This window comes from Psammomys obesus, unplaced genomic scaffold, assembly GCF_907164565.1.
Source record: "Psammomys obesus unplaced genomic scaffold, mPsaObe1.curated_primary_1811, whole genome shotgun sequence".
Classification (NCBI taxonomy): domain Eukaryota; kingdom Metazoa; phylum Chordata; class Mammalia; order Rodentia; family Muridae; genus Psammomys; species Psammomys obesus.
The window spans coordinates 138,115-152,674 of NW_026594418.1; the positions used below are offsets into that span (position 1 = coordinate 138,115).

General features: G+C 39.1%; 1 protein-coding gene across 1 annotated transcript in view; it reads left to right on the forward strand.

The window, feature by feature from the left end:
- Positions 1-14,560, forward strand: part of LOC129685411 (cytochrome P450 2J4-like) — a 51,969-nt gene that overhangs the window by 14,325 nt on the left and 23,084 nt on the right. The window contains exons 3-4 of the mRNA XM_055618953.1: positions 587-733; positions 7,833-7,993. Of these exons, the coding sequence (XP_055474928.1) occupies positions 587-733; positions 7,833-7,993 (308 nt within the window). The remainder of the gene's footprint in view (positions 1-586; positions 734-7,832; positions 7,994-14,560) is intronic.

Below are 14,560 nucleotides of genomic sequence, written 5' to 3' on the forward strand. Positions count from 1 at the left end.
AGCCCCTCCCTCCTCCTCTCCCAATCCCACCCTCCCTCCCCCTTCTTCACGCATGTCCCTCCCCAAGTCCACTGATAGGGGATGTACAGTTTTTAGTAGCTTTATCCTATGTTATATGTCTATATGAGTGAGTATATACCATGCGTGTCTTTCTGCTTCTGGGACAGCTCACTCAGGATGATCCTTTCTAGGTCTCACCATTTACCTCCAAATTTCATGGTTTTCTTATTTTTCATTGCTGAGTAATACTCCATTGTGTAGATGTACCACAATTTCTGCATCCAGCAAAACTCTTTTAAGTTTACTTTTCAATTTGTTATCATGCCCAATAGAAATGGACATTTTATTAGTTGATAATAAACCTAAAGAGTTATGTCAGAACAAAATTATATAATAGGAGGTACTTATTGAATTATGTGCTGTTGCAAATCATCAGAACATGTTAGGCATTTGCTTTGGGAATTTTTCAGAAGCTGCAAATTTCCATACCTGCCCTTCATTTCATCTATACTGGTGTCTAATAAAGATTTTAGGGTATTTTAAAGCCAGAATCACAATCCCATAACATTGAATCCCCTTTTTCCAGGAATTGCCTTCTCCAGTGGACAGACATGGAAGGAGCAAAGATGGTTTACACTGATGATACTCAAGAACTTTGGAGTCGGGAAGAGCTTAGAGCAGCGCATACAGGAGGAGGCCCTCTACCTTGTGGAGGCCATAGGAGAGGAGGAAGGTGGGCATTTCACAGGGTGGTGTAGGGTGCTCTGGCCATTTTGTTCATTGAACAGATTGGGGTTTTATTTATTTTGTATTAGTTTATTAACTTTAAAACCCAATAGTAGCCTCCTCCCCCATCTCCACCCTGCACCACACTCTCTCCCTCTTCCCCATATCCCCTTCCCCTAGTCTCCTGAAAAGGGGGTCCCTCCTCTCATACCAACTGATCGCAGCCTATCATGTCTCATAAAGACTGCCTGCATCTTCTTTCTCTGTGGCCTGCCAAGGCCTCCCAGCAGGGAGTAGTGATCTAAGAGCATACAAGAGAATCCATGTCAGAGCCAACCCCTGCTCTCCTTACTGGGGAACCCCCTTGAGCTTGAGATGCCTATTGACTACATGTGAGCAGGGGACCTAGGTCTTCTCCTTTCATGGTCCTAGGCTGGTGCATCAGTCTCCACAGGCCACCTCTGGACACCGATTTTTCAGCTCTGTTGGTCTTCTTGTCCCCTCAAAAGAGCCTTCTATCCCCCAATTCTTCCATAAGACTTCCTGCCCTCAGCTCAAAGTTTGGCTTGTGATTTTCAGCATCTGTTTCAATCCCCTGCTAGACATCTATGCTAGTCTCCATCCTGTTCCCTCTTTTCAACTGCTTCCAGTGTGTATTCTCTTTGCCCTTCTGAATGAGAATTAAGCACTCTCCCTAGGGTCCTCCTTGTTACTAAGCTTGTGTCTGTAGATTTTAGTATCCTTTATTATATGTTGAATATCTGCTTACAAGTGAGTATACACCATGTGTGACTTTCTGTGTATCAGTTTTCTCGCTCAGGATAATCAGGTCCATCCATTTGCTTGAAAATTTCCTGATGCCCTTGTTTCGAAGAGCTGAATAGTGTTCCATTGCATAGATGTACCACAGTTTCTTTATCCATTCTTCACTTGACAGACATCTGGGTTGTTTACCGTTTCTGGCTATTACTAATAAAGCCACTATGAGTATGTTGAGCTAATGTCCTTGTTGTATGATGGAGCATATTTTGGGTATATGCCCAGGAGTGGTATAGCTGGTTCCTGAGGTAGAGTGGTTCCCAATTTTCTGAGAAAGCACCAAATTGATTTAAAAAGTGGTTATACAAGTTTGCACTCCCATAAGCAATAGAGGAGTGTTCCCCCTTTTCCACAACCTGTCCAGAATGTGCTATCACTTGAGTCTTTGATCTTAGCCATTCTGATGGGTGTAAGATGGAATCTCAGGGTCGTTTTGATTTTCATTTCCCTGATGACTAAGGACATTGAACATCTTTAAGTGTTTATCTGCCATTTGATATTGCTTTGTTGATAATTCTCTGTTTAGCTCTGTACCCCATTTTTAGTTGGATTATTTGGCTTTGTTGGTGTTTAATTTCTTGAGCTTTTTATATATTCTGGATATTAGTCCTCTGTCAGATGAAGGAAGGGTTGATTAAGATCTTTTCTGTTGTTTTGTTCTACTGCCAGTGCCCTCTGCTTTACAAAAGCTTTTTGGTTTCAGGAGATCCATTTATTAATTGTTGATGTTAGAGCCTGAGTTGTTGGTGTTCTGTTTCGGAAGTTGTCTCCTGTGCCAATAAGTTCAAGGAGTTTCCTCAATTTTCCTTCTAATAGATTTAGTGTCTCTGGTTTTATGTTGAGGTCTCTGATCCACTTGGACTTTAATTTTGAGCAGGGTGGTAAATATGAATCTATTTGCACTTTTCTACATGTAGATGCTATCTTTTTTCCATTGTATGGCTTTGGCATCTCAGTCAACAATCAAGTGACCATAGATACGTGAATTTATTTCTGGGTCTTAGATTCCATTCCACTGATCAACCAGCCTATTTCTGTATCAGTGTCATGCAGTTTTTATTACTGTTGCTCTATAGTCAGCCTGCTATCAAGGGTAGAGATACTTCCTGAAGATCTTTTATTGTGCAGGTGTTTTAGTTATTCTGGATTTTATGGTTTTCCATGTGAAGTTGAATTTTTTTCTTTCAAGATCTGTAAAGAACTGTGTTGGTGTTTTGATGTGGATTGCATTGAATCTGTAGAATGCTTTTGGTAAAATGACTATTTTTACTATGTTAATCCTACCAATACATGAACATGGGAGATCTTTCCATCTTCTGATTTCTTCCTCAGAAACTTGAATTTCTTGTCATACAGGTCTTTCATTTGTTTGGTTGGAGTTACAGAAAATTTCATAGTATATTTTATCATGTTTGTGGCTATGGTGAAGGGTGTTGCTTCCCTAATTTCTTTCTCATGCTATTTGTCATTTGTATACAGGAGGGCTACTGCTTTTTGAGTTAATTTTGTATTTAGCTCTTTACTGAAAGTGTTTACTTCATCAGCTGTAGGCACTCCCTGGTAGAATTATTGGGATCACTTATTTATACTATCATATCATCCACAAATAGTGACACTGTGACTCCTTCCTTTCCAATTTGTATTCCCTTGATCTCCTTTAGTTGTCATCGTGCTCTAGCTAAAACTTCAAGTGCTATATTGAAGAAATACAAGAGAGGGTGCAGCCTTGTCCTGTCTCTGATTTTAGTGGAATTGATTTGTGTCTCTCTTCATTTAACTTGATGTTGGCTATAGGCTTGCTGTATATTGCTTTTGTTATGTTTAGGTATGGGTCTTGTATCCCTGACCTTTCCAAGACTTTTATCATGAAGGGATGTTGATTTGTTGAAGGGTTTTCTGCATCTAATTAGATGATCATGTGGTATTTTTTCTCTTTTAGTTTGTTTATGTGGTGGATTACATTGATAGATTTTTTTTATATTGAACCTTCTCTGCATTCCTGGGAGGAGGGCTACTTGATCATGATGGATGATGTATTTCACATGTTCTTGGATTCAATTTGCAAGTGTTTTATTGTATGCTTTTTGCATCAATGTTCATGAGGGAGATTGGTATGAAATTATCTTTGTTGAGCCTTTGTGTGGTTAGTCATCAGGGTGACTGTGGCTGCATAGAATAACTTTAGCAATGTTCCTTTAGTTTCTGTTTTGTGGAATAGTTTGAGGAGTATTGGCATTAGGTGTTCCTTGAAAGTCTGATACAATTCTAAGCTAAAAATCATTTGGTCTTGGAAGATTTTTGGTTGAGAGATTATTTTTTTTTTATGACTGCTTCTGTTTCCTTAGGGGATATAAGACTTTTAAACTGTTTATCTGATCTTGATTTAGCTTTGGTAACTGAAATCTCTGGAGAAAATCATCCACTTCCTTTAGGTTTTTTAATTTTGTGAAATACAGGCTTTTGAAGTAAGACCTAATGATTCTTTGGGTTTCCGCGGTGTCTTTTATTATGTCCCCCATTTCATTTTTAATTTTGCTAATTCGGATACTGTTTCTCTGATTTTTAGTTAGTTTGACTAGGGGTTTGTCTATCTTGTTGATTTTCTCAAAGAAACAGCTATTGGTTTCATTGATTGTTTGTACTGTTAGCTTTGTTTCATCTAAGTTATTGATTTCATCCCTGAGTTTGATTATTTCCTGCTGTCTACTCCTCTTGGGTGTGTTTGTTTCTTTTTGTTCTAGAGCTTTAAGGTGTACTTTTAAATTGCTGATATAAAAAAACTCTACAGTTTCTTTATGAAAGTAGTTAGTGTTATGAACTTTCCCCTTAGCAATGCTTTCATTGTACCCATAAGTTTGGGTATGTTGTGCATCCATTTTCACTGAGTCCTAGAAAGTTTTTAATTTCTTTCTTTATTTCTTCCATGACCCAGAGGTCATTAAGTAGGGAGATTTTCATGTGTTGATAGGCTTTCTATTGTTTCTGTTGTTGCTGAGTTATAGCTTTAATCTATGGTGGCCTGATAAAATACAACAGGTTATTTTAATCCTCTTGTATCTGTTGAGGCTTGCTTTGTGATGGAGTAAATGGTCAATTTTCGAGAAGGTTTCATGAAATGCTGAGAAGAAAGTATATTTTTTTGTTTTGTTTTGGTGAAATATTCTATAGATACATGTTAGGTCCAAATGATTCATGACTTCCGTTAGTTTCATTATTTCTCTGTTTAGTTTCTGTCTCGATGATCTGTCCATTGGTGTACATGGGGTGTTGAAGTCTCCCACTGCTAATGTGTGGGTTTGATGTGTGATTTAAACTTTAGTAATGTTTCTTTTACAAATATGGGTATCCTTATGTGTGGAATCTAGATGTTCAGAATTGAGACATTATCTTGGTGTATTTTTCATTTAATGAGTATTAAGTGTTCTTCCCCATCTCTTTTGATTAATTTTGGTTGCAAGTCTATTTTATTAGATACTAGAATGGCTACTCTTGCTTGCTTCTTGGGTCCGTTTGCTTGGAACATCTTTTTCTAGCCTTTTACTTTGAGGTAATAGCTATCTATATTGCTCGGGTGTGTTTCTTATATTGACGAATCCTATTTTCACATCCATTCTATTAATCTGTGTCTTTTGGGAGGAGAGTTGAGGCCATTGGTTCTAAGAGATATTAATGACCAGTGGTTGTTAATTCTTGTTATTTTCTGTGTTTTCCTTCGCCTCCTTGGGTTGGAATTTTCCTTCTAATATCACGTATAGCACTGGATGTGGGGTTAGGTACTCCTTAAATTTGTTTTTGTCATAGAATATCTTGTTTTCTCCTTCTAAGGTAATTACAAGTTTTGCTGGGTATAGTAGTTGGGGCTGACATCTGTGATTTCTTAGTGTCTGTAAAGTATCTGCCCATGCCCTCCTTGCTTTTAGAGTTTCTTGTGAGAAGTCAGGTGTAATTCTAACAGGTCTGCCTTTATATGTGACTTGGCCTTTTTCCCTTGAAGCTTTTAATATTCTTTCCTTGTTCTGTATAGTCAGTGCTTTGATTATTTTAAGGCAGGAGGATTTTCCTCTCTGGCTCAATCTATTTGGTGTTCTGTAAACTTCTTGTATGTTCATAAGCATCTCCTTCTTTAGGTTGGGGACGTTTTCTTATATGATTTTGTTGAAAATAATTTCTGGGCTTTGGAGCTGGGAGTCTTCTCCTTTTATTCCTATTATTCATAAGTTTCATCTTTTCATAGTGTCCCAGATTTCTTGTATGTCTTGTGTCAAGAATTATTTAGATTTAACATTTTCTTTGACTGATGTATCAGTTTTTTCAATTGTATCATCTACATCTAAGAAGTGTATTTCTTATATTCTGTTGGTGATGCTTCTGTATGTAGTTCCCTTAGGCCTCATTTTCATAACCTTAGATTTAAGATTGCTTTCTTGTGTTTCAAGTATGATAGTATCTCCTGGGCTTTCATAGTAGAATAGTTGGTTTCTGTGGTGTCATGTGGTGTCACATGGCCCTAGGTTTTATTGTTTTTGTTCTTGTGCTAGTCTCTAGCCATTTGGTTGTCCCTGTTAACAAACCTGGTGATAGTAAAATGGTGTTGTCTGATGGTAGTTGTCCTCTAGGACTGTAGAATTAGCTGGTGGTCCCAGATGATAGCAGTCCACTGGCTTTCTGGGATGATAGCGCTGCTTTTCCCAGGGGGTTAGTGGAGCCCAGAGATGGGCAAGCCACATAGGTGGCATGCTGGGGAAGGTTAGGCACAGATGACCCAAGGAGCTTTGGGCGGGGTCCTCGCCTGCTGTTCCCTGGGAGTTGCTGTTCCAGGAACTAGAGCCAGCGCAGATATGGTGCTTGGAAAGTGTGCTGCTGTTCCAAGGTGATTTCTGGTCTTGGGAAATGGAGCAGCCCAGTAGGCTGAACTCTGAGCAAGATGAGGGAGGTTGGAGGCAGATGGTCGTAGGCATACCACGACTTCAGGACTCTGCAGCTGGACTTTAGCAGATGAGGAGCTGCCTTCCTTGATCATTGCTGGTCTTCGGAAAACCTTTTATTATTATTATTATCATCATTTATTACACTTTATTCAATTTGCATCCCAGCTGTGTTCCCTCCCTCATCTCCTCCCAATCCCACACTCCCTCCCTCTTCTCCCCTAGTCCACTGATAGGGGAGGTCTTCCTCCCATTCTATTTGACCCTAGCTTATCAGGTCTCATCGGGAGCCAAACTTTGGGCAGAGTGCAGGTAACCCAGGAAAATATTGAACAGATTCTTTTTTTTATAATTTTATTTTTTTCTTATCAGTTACATTTTATTAACTCTGTATCCCAGATGTATCCCACTCCCTCATTCCCTCCCAATCCCACCCTCCCTCCCTCATCTCCACTCTGCCTCTTTCCAAGTCCACTGATAGGGGGGGACCTCCTCCCCATTCATCTGATCCTGTTTTATCAGGTATCTTCAGGACTGGCTGCAAGGTCCTCCTCTGTGACCTAACAGGACTGCTCCTCCCCTGGGGAGTGGGGAGGTCAAAGAGCCAGCCATTGAGTTTCTGTTAGAAATAGTCCTTGTTCCCCTTACTATGGGAGACCAATTGGTTACTGAGCTACCACGGGCTACATCCGAGCTGGGGTTCTAGGTTATATCTATGTGTGGTCCTTGGTTGAATGTCAGTCTCAGAAAAGACCCTGTGTCCAGATATATTTGGTCCTTGTGGAGTTCCTATCCTTTCCCCATCATACTAAGTCCCCTTCTTTCATGTGATTCCCTGTACTCTGCCGAAGGTTTGGTTATGAGTCTTTGTATCTGCTTTGAAAACACTGCTAGTTAGAGTCTTTCAGATGCCTTCAGTAGGCTCCTTGAACAGATTCTTAATCATTGTCTAAAGTTTGGCTTTCTACCTCAGTGTGTTGGGCACTGAGGACTGAATAATGAACATCTAACCATTCATATCCTACTGGAGTTCTGCAGCTAAACACACAAATGGGTCATTAAAAAGTTGTTGAACTTAAAGCCTAATTGTCCTTGTAACAGCCCAAATATTGACAAAGTCCTTGAATCATATCAGGAGGCTATGGACACAGGTTTTTATATTATCTTTAACTGTGCATATTTTATGTCACAGAGTAGAAGAAACTTTATAAGAGAAAGAAAGAAAGAAAGAAAGAAAGAAAGAAAGAAAGAAAGAAAGAAAGAAAGAAAGAAAGAAAGAGTGGGCAAAAGGGAAATATATAGAGAGAAGAAACAAACTAACATCTTTGTAATGCTCCTCCCTCCCCCTGTCTCCACCTCCAGGACAAACTTTTGACCCTCACTTCAAGATCAAAAAAGCAGTTTCCAATATCATTTGCTCCATCACCTTTGGGAAGCGCTTTGAGTATGAGGACAGTCAGTTTCAGGAGCTGTTGAAGTTAGCAGATGAAACAGTATGTTTGGAGGCATCAATGATGTTAATGGTAAACTCCCTGCCTTTGCATATTTTGGAAAGAATATTATGTTGGAACTGATTCAAAAATAGATAGGTTTTTTTTATTTGTTTGTTTGGTTTGTTTGGGGGACACTTTGAAGTTAATATGTAATGTCTTAAAAGTTAAATGTGATACAAATCCATTTATAATATATGAGCTTAGCTTATCAGAACATTTCTAACATTTGTACGAACTATTTTTAATATATAGATTGGTATACATACATATATATGGAAATTTCCATTTTTGAAAACAAATAACTGCAAATGGGAGGGTGGGCTCTGAACCTTGCCTAGACAGCACAATAGAACTGACTGTGAGGATGGGAAGGTATGGGCTCAGGAAAGCTGGCCTCACCCCTTATCTGCTATGGGGTACTGTGGGCAAGGAAGAGTGGCACTGTACCCTTATCCTTTGGTTCCAGCAGCAGGCAGGTGAGCTGGCCCTGAGGTTATAAGAAGGAGACAGTCAACCTTGCCCCTCACTGGCTGCAGCACTTGAGAGCACAGGCCCTGCACCACACCTAGACAGCACAGTAGAGCAGGCCTTAGTGGAATGGGCTAAGGGCAGCTGACTGAAGGACATGAAAGCAGAAGAGCTGCTCCTGCCTGCTTGTAGGCTGCGGCATTGGGTGAGCGAGCCTGGGCAGTGCTGGAAAACTTGTCCTGGTGGTTTAGGCACAGGAGTGCTGGCAGGCTAACGAAACCAGCGACCTCCCAAGTCCAGATCCAGGGCTTTGAGTTGGCCCACCCCAACATCTATCCCATCTAGGAACTGCTAGAACATGTGAAGGGACAGTCCCGCAGATCCAACACATGACAGAGTGCAACAACAGGATATACAAGAAGAGGTCCTGTGAGGCTCCAGTACAGATAGTGTAGCAGAAGCCAGAGGCCTCAGCAATGAACATTTCAAGTCAAGATATGTGGACAAAGGGTCCTGTGAGGCTGACACACAGGGTGACATACTAGAGCTTCCGTGACTTGATTTATTTTATTTATTTTATTTTATTTTATTTTATTTTATTTTATTTTATTTTATTTTTTGTTGAGTGGGGAGGTGTTGCAAAGTCAGATGGTAGATACAAAGGCATGGAGAAATGAGTTGGATTGGAGTGTTTGAAGTGAAATTCATTAAAAAATCCATAAAATGTTTAAAAAGACACAAATAATAATGTTATCACTGACTAGGATTATCTCCTTTTTTAAAGTATTTATTAGGTTTTTTAATTTATTTTTATTAATTATAGTTTATTCACTTTGTATCCACTCTGTACCTCTCTCTCTTCTCCCCTCCCTATCTCTTCCCCACCTGTGCCCCTCCCCCAGCCCACTGATAGGGAGGTCCTCCTCCTCTTCCCTCTGATCCTAGTCTATCAGGTCTCATCAGGAGTGGCTTCATTGTCTTCCTCTGTGGTCTGGTAAGGCTTCTCCCCCCTCAGGGAGAGATGATCAAAGAACAGGCCAATCAGTTCCTGTCAGAGACTGTCCCTGTTCCCATTACTATTGAACCCACATGGACACTGAACTACCATGGGCTACCTCTGTGCAGGGGTTCCAGGCCACCTCCATGAGTCCATGGCTGCAGTATCAGTCTCAGAAAAAACCCCTGTGCCCCAAGTTTTTAGATCTATTGCTCTCCTTGTGGAGGACCTGTCCTCTCCAGGTCTTACTATCTCCCCCCTCTTTCATAAGATTCCCTGCACTCTCCCCAAAGTTTGGCTATGAGTCTCAGCATCTGCCTTGATACCCTGCAGGGTAGAGCCTTTCAGAGGCCCTCAAAATGTTTAAAAAGACACAAATAATAATGTTATCACTGACTGGTATTATCTCCTTTTTTAAAAGTATTTATTATGGGAAACAGCCCAGATGCCCCTCAGTTGAGGAATGGATACAAAAATTGTGGTTTATCTATACAATGGAATATTATTACTCAGCAATAAAAAACAAGGAAATCATGAAATTTGCAGGTTAATGGTGGGAACTGGAAAAGATCATCCTGAGTGAGGTATCCCAGAAGCAGAAAGATACACAGGGTATATACTTACTCATAAGTGGATACTAAACACATAATATAGGATAAACATACTAAAATCTGTAAACCTAAGGGAGCTAATCAGGAAGGAGGACTATAGCTAAGATGCTCAATCCCCATTCAGAAAGGCAAAGAGGATGGACATCGGAGGAGGGAGAACAAGACAGGAGCCTACCACAGAAGGCCTCTGAAAGGCTATACCCTGCAGGGTTATCAAGGCAGATGTTGAGACTCATAGCCAAACTTTGGGCAGAGTACAGGGAATCTTATGAGAGAAGTGGGAGATAGTAAGACCTGGAGAGGACAGGAGCTCCACAAGGACAGAGACAGATCCTAAAATTCTGGGCACAGCGGTCTTTTCTGAAACTGATACTTCAGCCAAGGACCACTCATGGAAATGACCTGGAACCCTTGCACAGAGGTAGCCCATGGTAGTTCAGTATCCAAGTGGCCTCCATAGTAATGGGGACAGGGAATGTCTCTGACATGAACTGATTGGTCTGCTGTTTGATCACCTCCCCTTGAGGAGAAAGCAGCATTACCAGGCCACAGAGGAAGACAATGCAGCCACTCCTGATGAGACCTGATAGACTAGGATCAGAGGGAAGGGGAGGAGGACCTCCCTTTTCAGTGGACTGGGAAAGGGACTTGGGTGGGGAAGAGAGAGGGTGGGGTTGGGAGGGGAGAAAGGAGGGAGGTACAGGAGGGATACAAAGTGAATAAACTAATTAATAAAAAAAATTAAAAAAAGCAAAAAGTATTTATTATGTTTTTAAGATTATAATTATATCCTTTCTACATTTTCTTTCCTTCTTTCAGACATTTTGAAGAAACCCTCCTTGCTCTCTTTCAAATTCACAGCCTCAATTTTTTATTAATTATTATTTCTTATATATATATGCATATATATATTTCTAAATATATAATACAACCTGCTCAGTCTATGTAGTGTTACTTTTATCTATGCTTTCAAGGATGACCATTTGGTGTTGGAGAAGCAATTGGTGAGCTCTTCCCAGGAGAAGACAGTTTCTCTCATTCTCAGCATTCCTTCATTCCCTGTAGTGCTTTGGATAGGGTTGAGGTCTTAGGTACATTTATTGCAGTTGCCCTTGTACAGATCACATATACATTTGATTTTTTGTATCTGATAAGACCTAATTGGTGGTGCAGAATGTGTTCTGTATCAGAGAAGGTTTCATATGTGTGTTTCTTTTAGAAGGAATACCATCTAACTATCTTTTAAAACCATTTGATGTTCAGTGTAATTTAACTTTTTTTTCTTGTGATTTTTACTGTGGAGGAGCTAACGAAGGATGAAAAGAGTTGACTGAAGTTACTCTTATTTATTACTTCAGAACTGTCATGACATTTTACCATCCTTATTGTTGATTCTGTGAAATTGGCAGCCCTAAATTTCATTTGAGTCATCTTTACTTACAAATGTCCTGATCTATTCAATATTCTCTTTATTAATTTTCAGTGCCTTCTTAAAAGTCACTTTAACTAGTTTGGATTTGAAATGTGCCTTCTCAGATACCGGAATAGCTAGACCACTGTATTTTTATTTTTATTTTTTCTTGGCTTGGTGGATGGTGTACTTTCTCGCTCAGTCTGTGTGTGCCCATGCCAGTAAGGGTTGTTTCTGTGAGGAAAAAAAAAAACAAAAACATAATGTTGTTATACATTTCTTCCTCCGGTCTGTTTTGGTTGATTTGTTGGAGTCATTGACATTTAAGGTTATTGTTTAACAGTCCCTACTAACCTCTATAATTTTCACAGTTGTTTTTCTGGTTGGTTGAATTAGTGTTTATTCTTTGTTTAATTTTCTATTACTGCTATGGATTGGAGTGTTAAGTTTGTTAATCACAGTGGATTCCTTCATATCTCCCACTAGTGTAGCCATTTTTTAATGTAATTTCATCCTTCCTGTTTCCTCGTGATTAACATTGCTTTTGATCCTCTTCTGTGCATGATTTGGCTTTAAGCACCTTGTTCCTTGTTGGCTTGGTGGAGCTAAATTGCCTTGGTTTCTGCTTTCTTGAAATAGTATTTTTCCATCAATTACAAATTTAAGATTTAGTCTTTTTATTTTATGTGTATGGGAGGCGTGCCTGTATGTATATTTGTTCTCCACACGTGTGCTAGGCCCTTGGGGCCAGAAAGAGGCCTTGGATCCCATGAAAATGAAGTTACAGATGGTTGTGAGCCACAATTTATGTACTAAGAATCAAATCCAGAAACTTTGAAGCAGCAGCCACTGCTCTTATCTGCTGATATCCCCTCAGTCCCTCATCACCAGTGTTAAATGACAATTTTCTGGCAATAGCACTCTCTCTATGGAGAATTAGTTTCTTGATTTTATCCCAGGGTTCTTAGACACTGTATTTATGCTTATTTTTTTATTGACATTTGGATGCAAAGTTTCCTTAACATGATCACCAAATATTCACTATAGTCTTCTGTTTAATTTAGTCTATCAGTGATGTTTTGCATGGTGTGTTTTTGGTTGACTAATCAAGTTGTTCATATCTTTTCATTTGCATTTGGTTGTTTTGTTTTGTTTTCATTCCAATACTCAGTTTTGTTGATGCATGTGTCTTCCATGTTACTGACTTTTCAACCGGGTTATGGATTTTCTTATTGATTTTGATGACCTTTTTTTTTCTTAATGATTTTCATGTTCAGGTCCTGTATTGAATTCATTTGCTTACTTGAATGCCTTTCAGTTCACTATATTTTTATAAAAAAACTTTTGAACTTTTCATGTACCATTTACCTTATTTTTAGTATGATTGGGTTCATTTGTTCAGAATTAGTGATTTTAGTTGCTTCCTTCCAGATTATATTTTCATATTTCTTGTGTTTCTGTGTTACAATTTACATTTGTTTTGGAGTGTGTGGAGGTAACAGTTTGCACATGTTTTGGCTTTACCAGTTGCTGGGTATACAACGGTTGGAGAGAGAATGAATCTGAAGCAGTTACTGGTCCTTCAAAAGTGCATCTTGTCTCCTTAAAGCTTTCTGCTTCTGTGCATTAATTTCTCTATGGTGCACACAAAAGTGGATTTATTCTCACTTATCCTATCCCCACAAGCACTTTCTCCTCAACTTCAGGGATGTTGTCACTAAAAAACTATGGAATTTGTTAGCATGACTTGTTAAGTATGAAATTAAACTTAAAGAATGAGATTGGTTGTTCTTAGTGTGTCCATTATTTTGTGTTCCTTGTTTGGACTCTTTCTCATGGTAGTTCCAAGTCCAGCTGCTCCATTGCTTTCCTCTTAGTAAGTAGAGCCTAGGAAGTCAGTGGAGTTCAGTGAGTGCCCAGCCAGCTTCTAGGAGTGTGTATATCACGGGGGGACAATTGTTAGAAGGGAACAAGGGGTGGCATAGTGTGATAATAAACATTACTTTAAGCACTTTGATAGACACTGCAGAAGTAAATGGTCATTAATTTTCTCAATGACACTCTACATATAAAAGGATGCAACATGATGTCTGAAAATTAGTACAAAAGTATGCAAGCATTATAAACAGGAGTCCACCAGACCTTTGTAGAATGCTTTGTCTTTAACATCATTCAGTGAACAGGGGGGTGACTCCTAAAGCATCTAATATTAGCATTACTTAATATTATTAATAATATTAAATATTGACATATTTTAATGTTAATAATATTAAATGCTTATATACTTTAATGTAGTTAATATTATTTATAATAAATAGTTTCCTACTTTAACATTATTAATAATATTAAAAGATTAGTATTGTTGTAAGTGCTCACAAACCTGAAGGTAGCAAAAGTAACAACACACACCTGACTCATTTTAAGACTGTTGATTTTATAACACTGTGCTACGCTCTCTGTTTTCTACATATTACTGAAACTTTATTCACCATCTGCTTTACTTAAGTAAAGGTTGTCATCTTACCACATAGAAACTAAACCATGTTGGGGACAGCAGCATGCACAGCTACCTACAATACATATTAATAGTAATTTCTCTTGGGGAAAAATTAAATCCTGTCAAAAATTACAAACAGGGTGAAAAGATGCCTATCTGTTTGACTATAATCAAGTAGCAGAATTCCCAAGGTAGGACATTTGACCATTAGCTTAGTGAACTGAAGAATAGGGACCATGCTAGTTTTAAAGATACTCTCTGTGCCCAATAAATACAAATGTGTAGATCTGAAAAACAAATAACAAATGCCCTCCATGTGATCATAGAGGCCAACATGTTTATGCTATTCACAGAAACATGGACAATGATGAAGATTTGGAGGGTTCCATCTCTGTAGGGCTTACAGATACTAAGCACATGTTTGGCTTTGGGTGTATGTCTTCTGAGGAATGTAAGTCAAGAAGTGAAGCCATGAGATCACATTGGTAAATGTTCTCTCTGGAAGCTATTTACAAAACAATCTGGGAAGGCAGTAATGGTGGAATCAGAAAACTAATTGAGTGGTATGCCAGCATTCACAGTTGAGACATGATGGTGTAGACCATGGAACTGG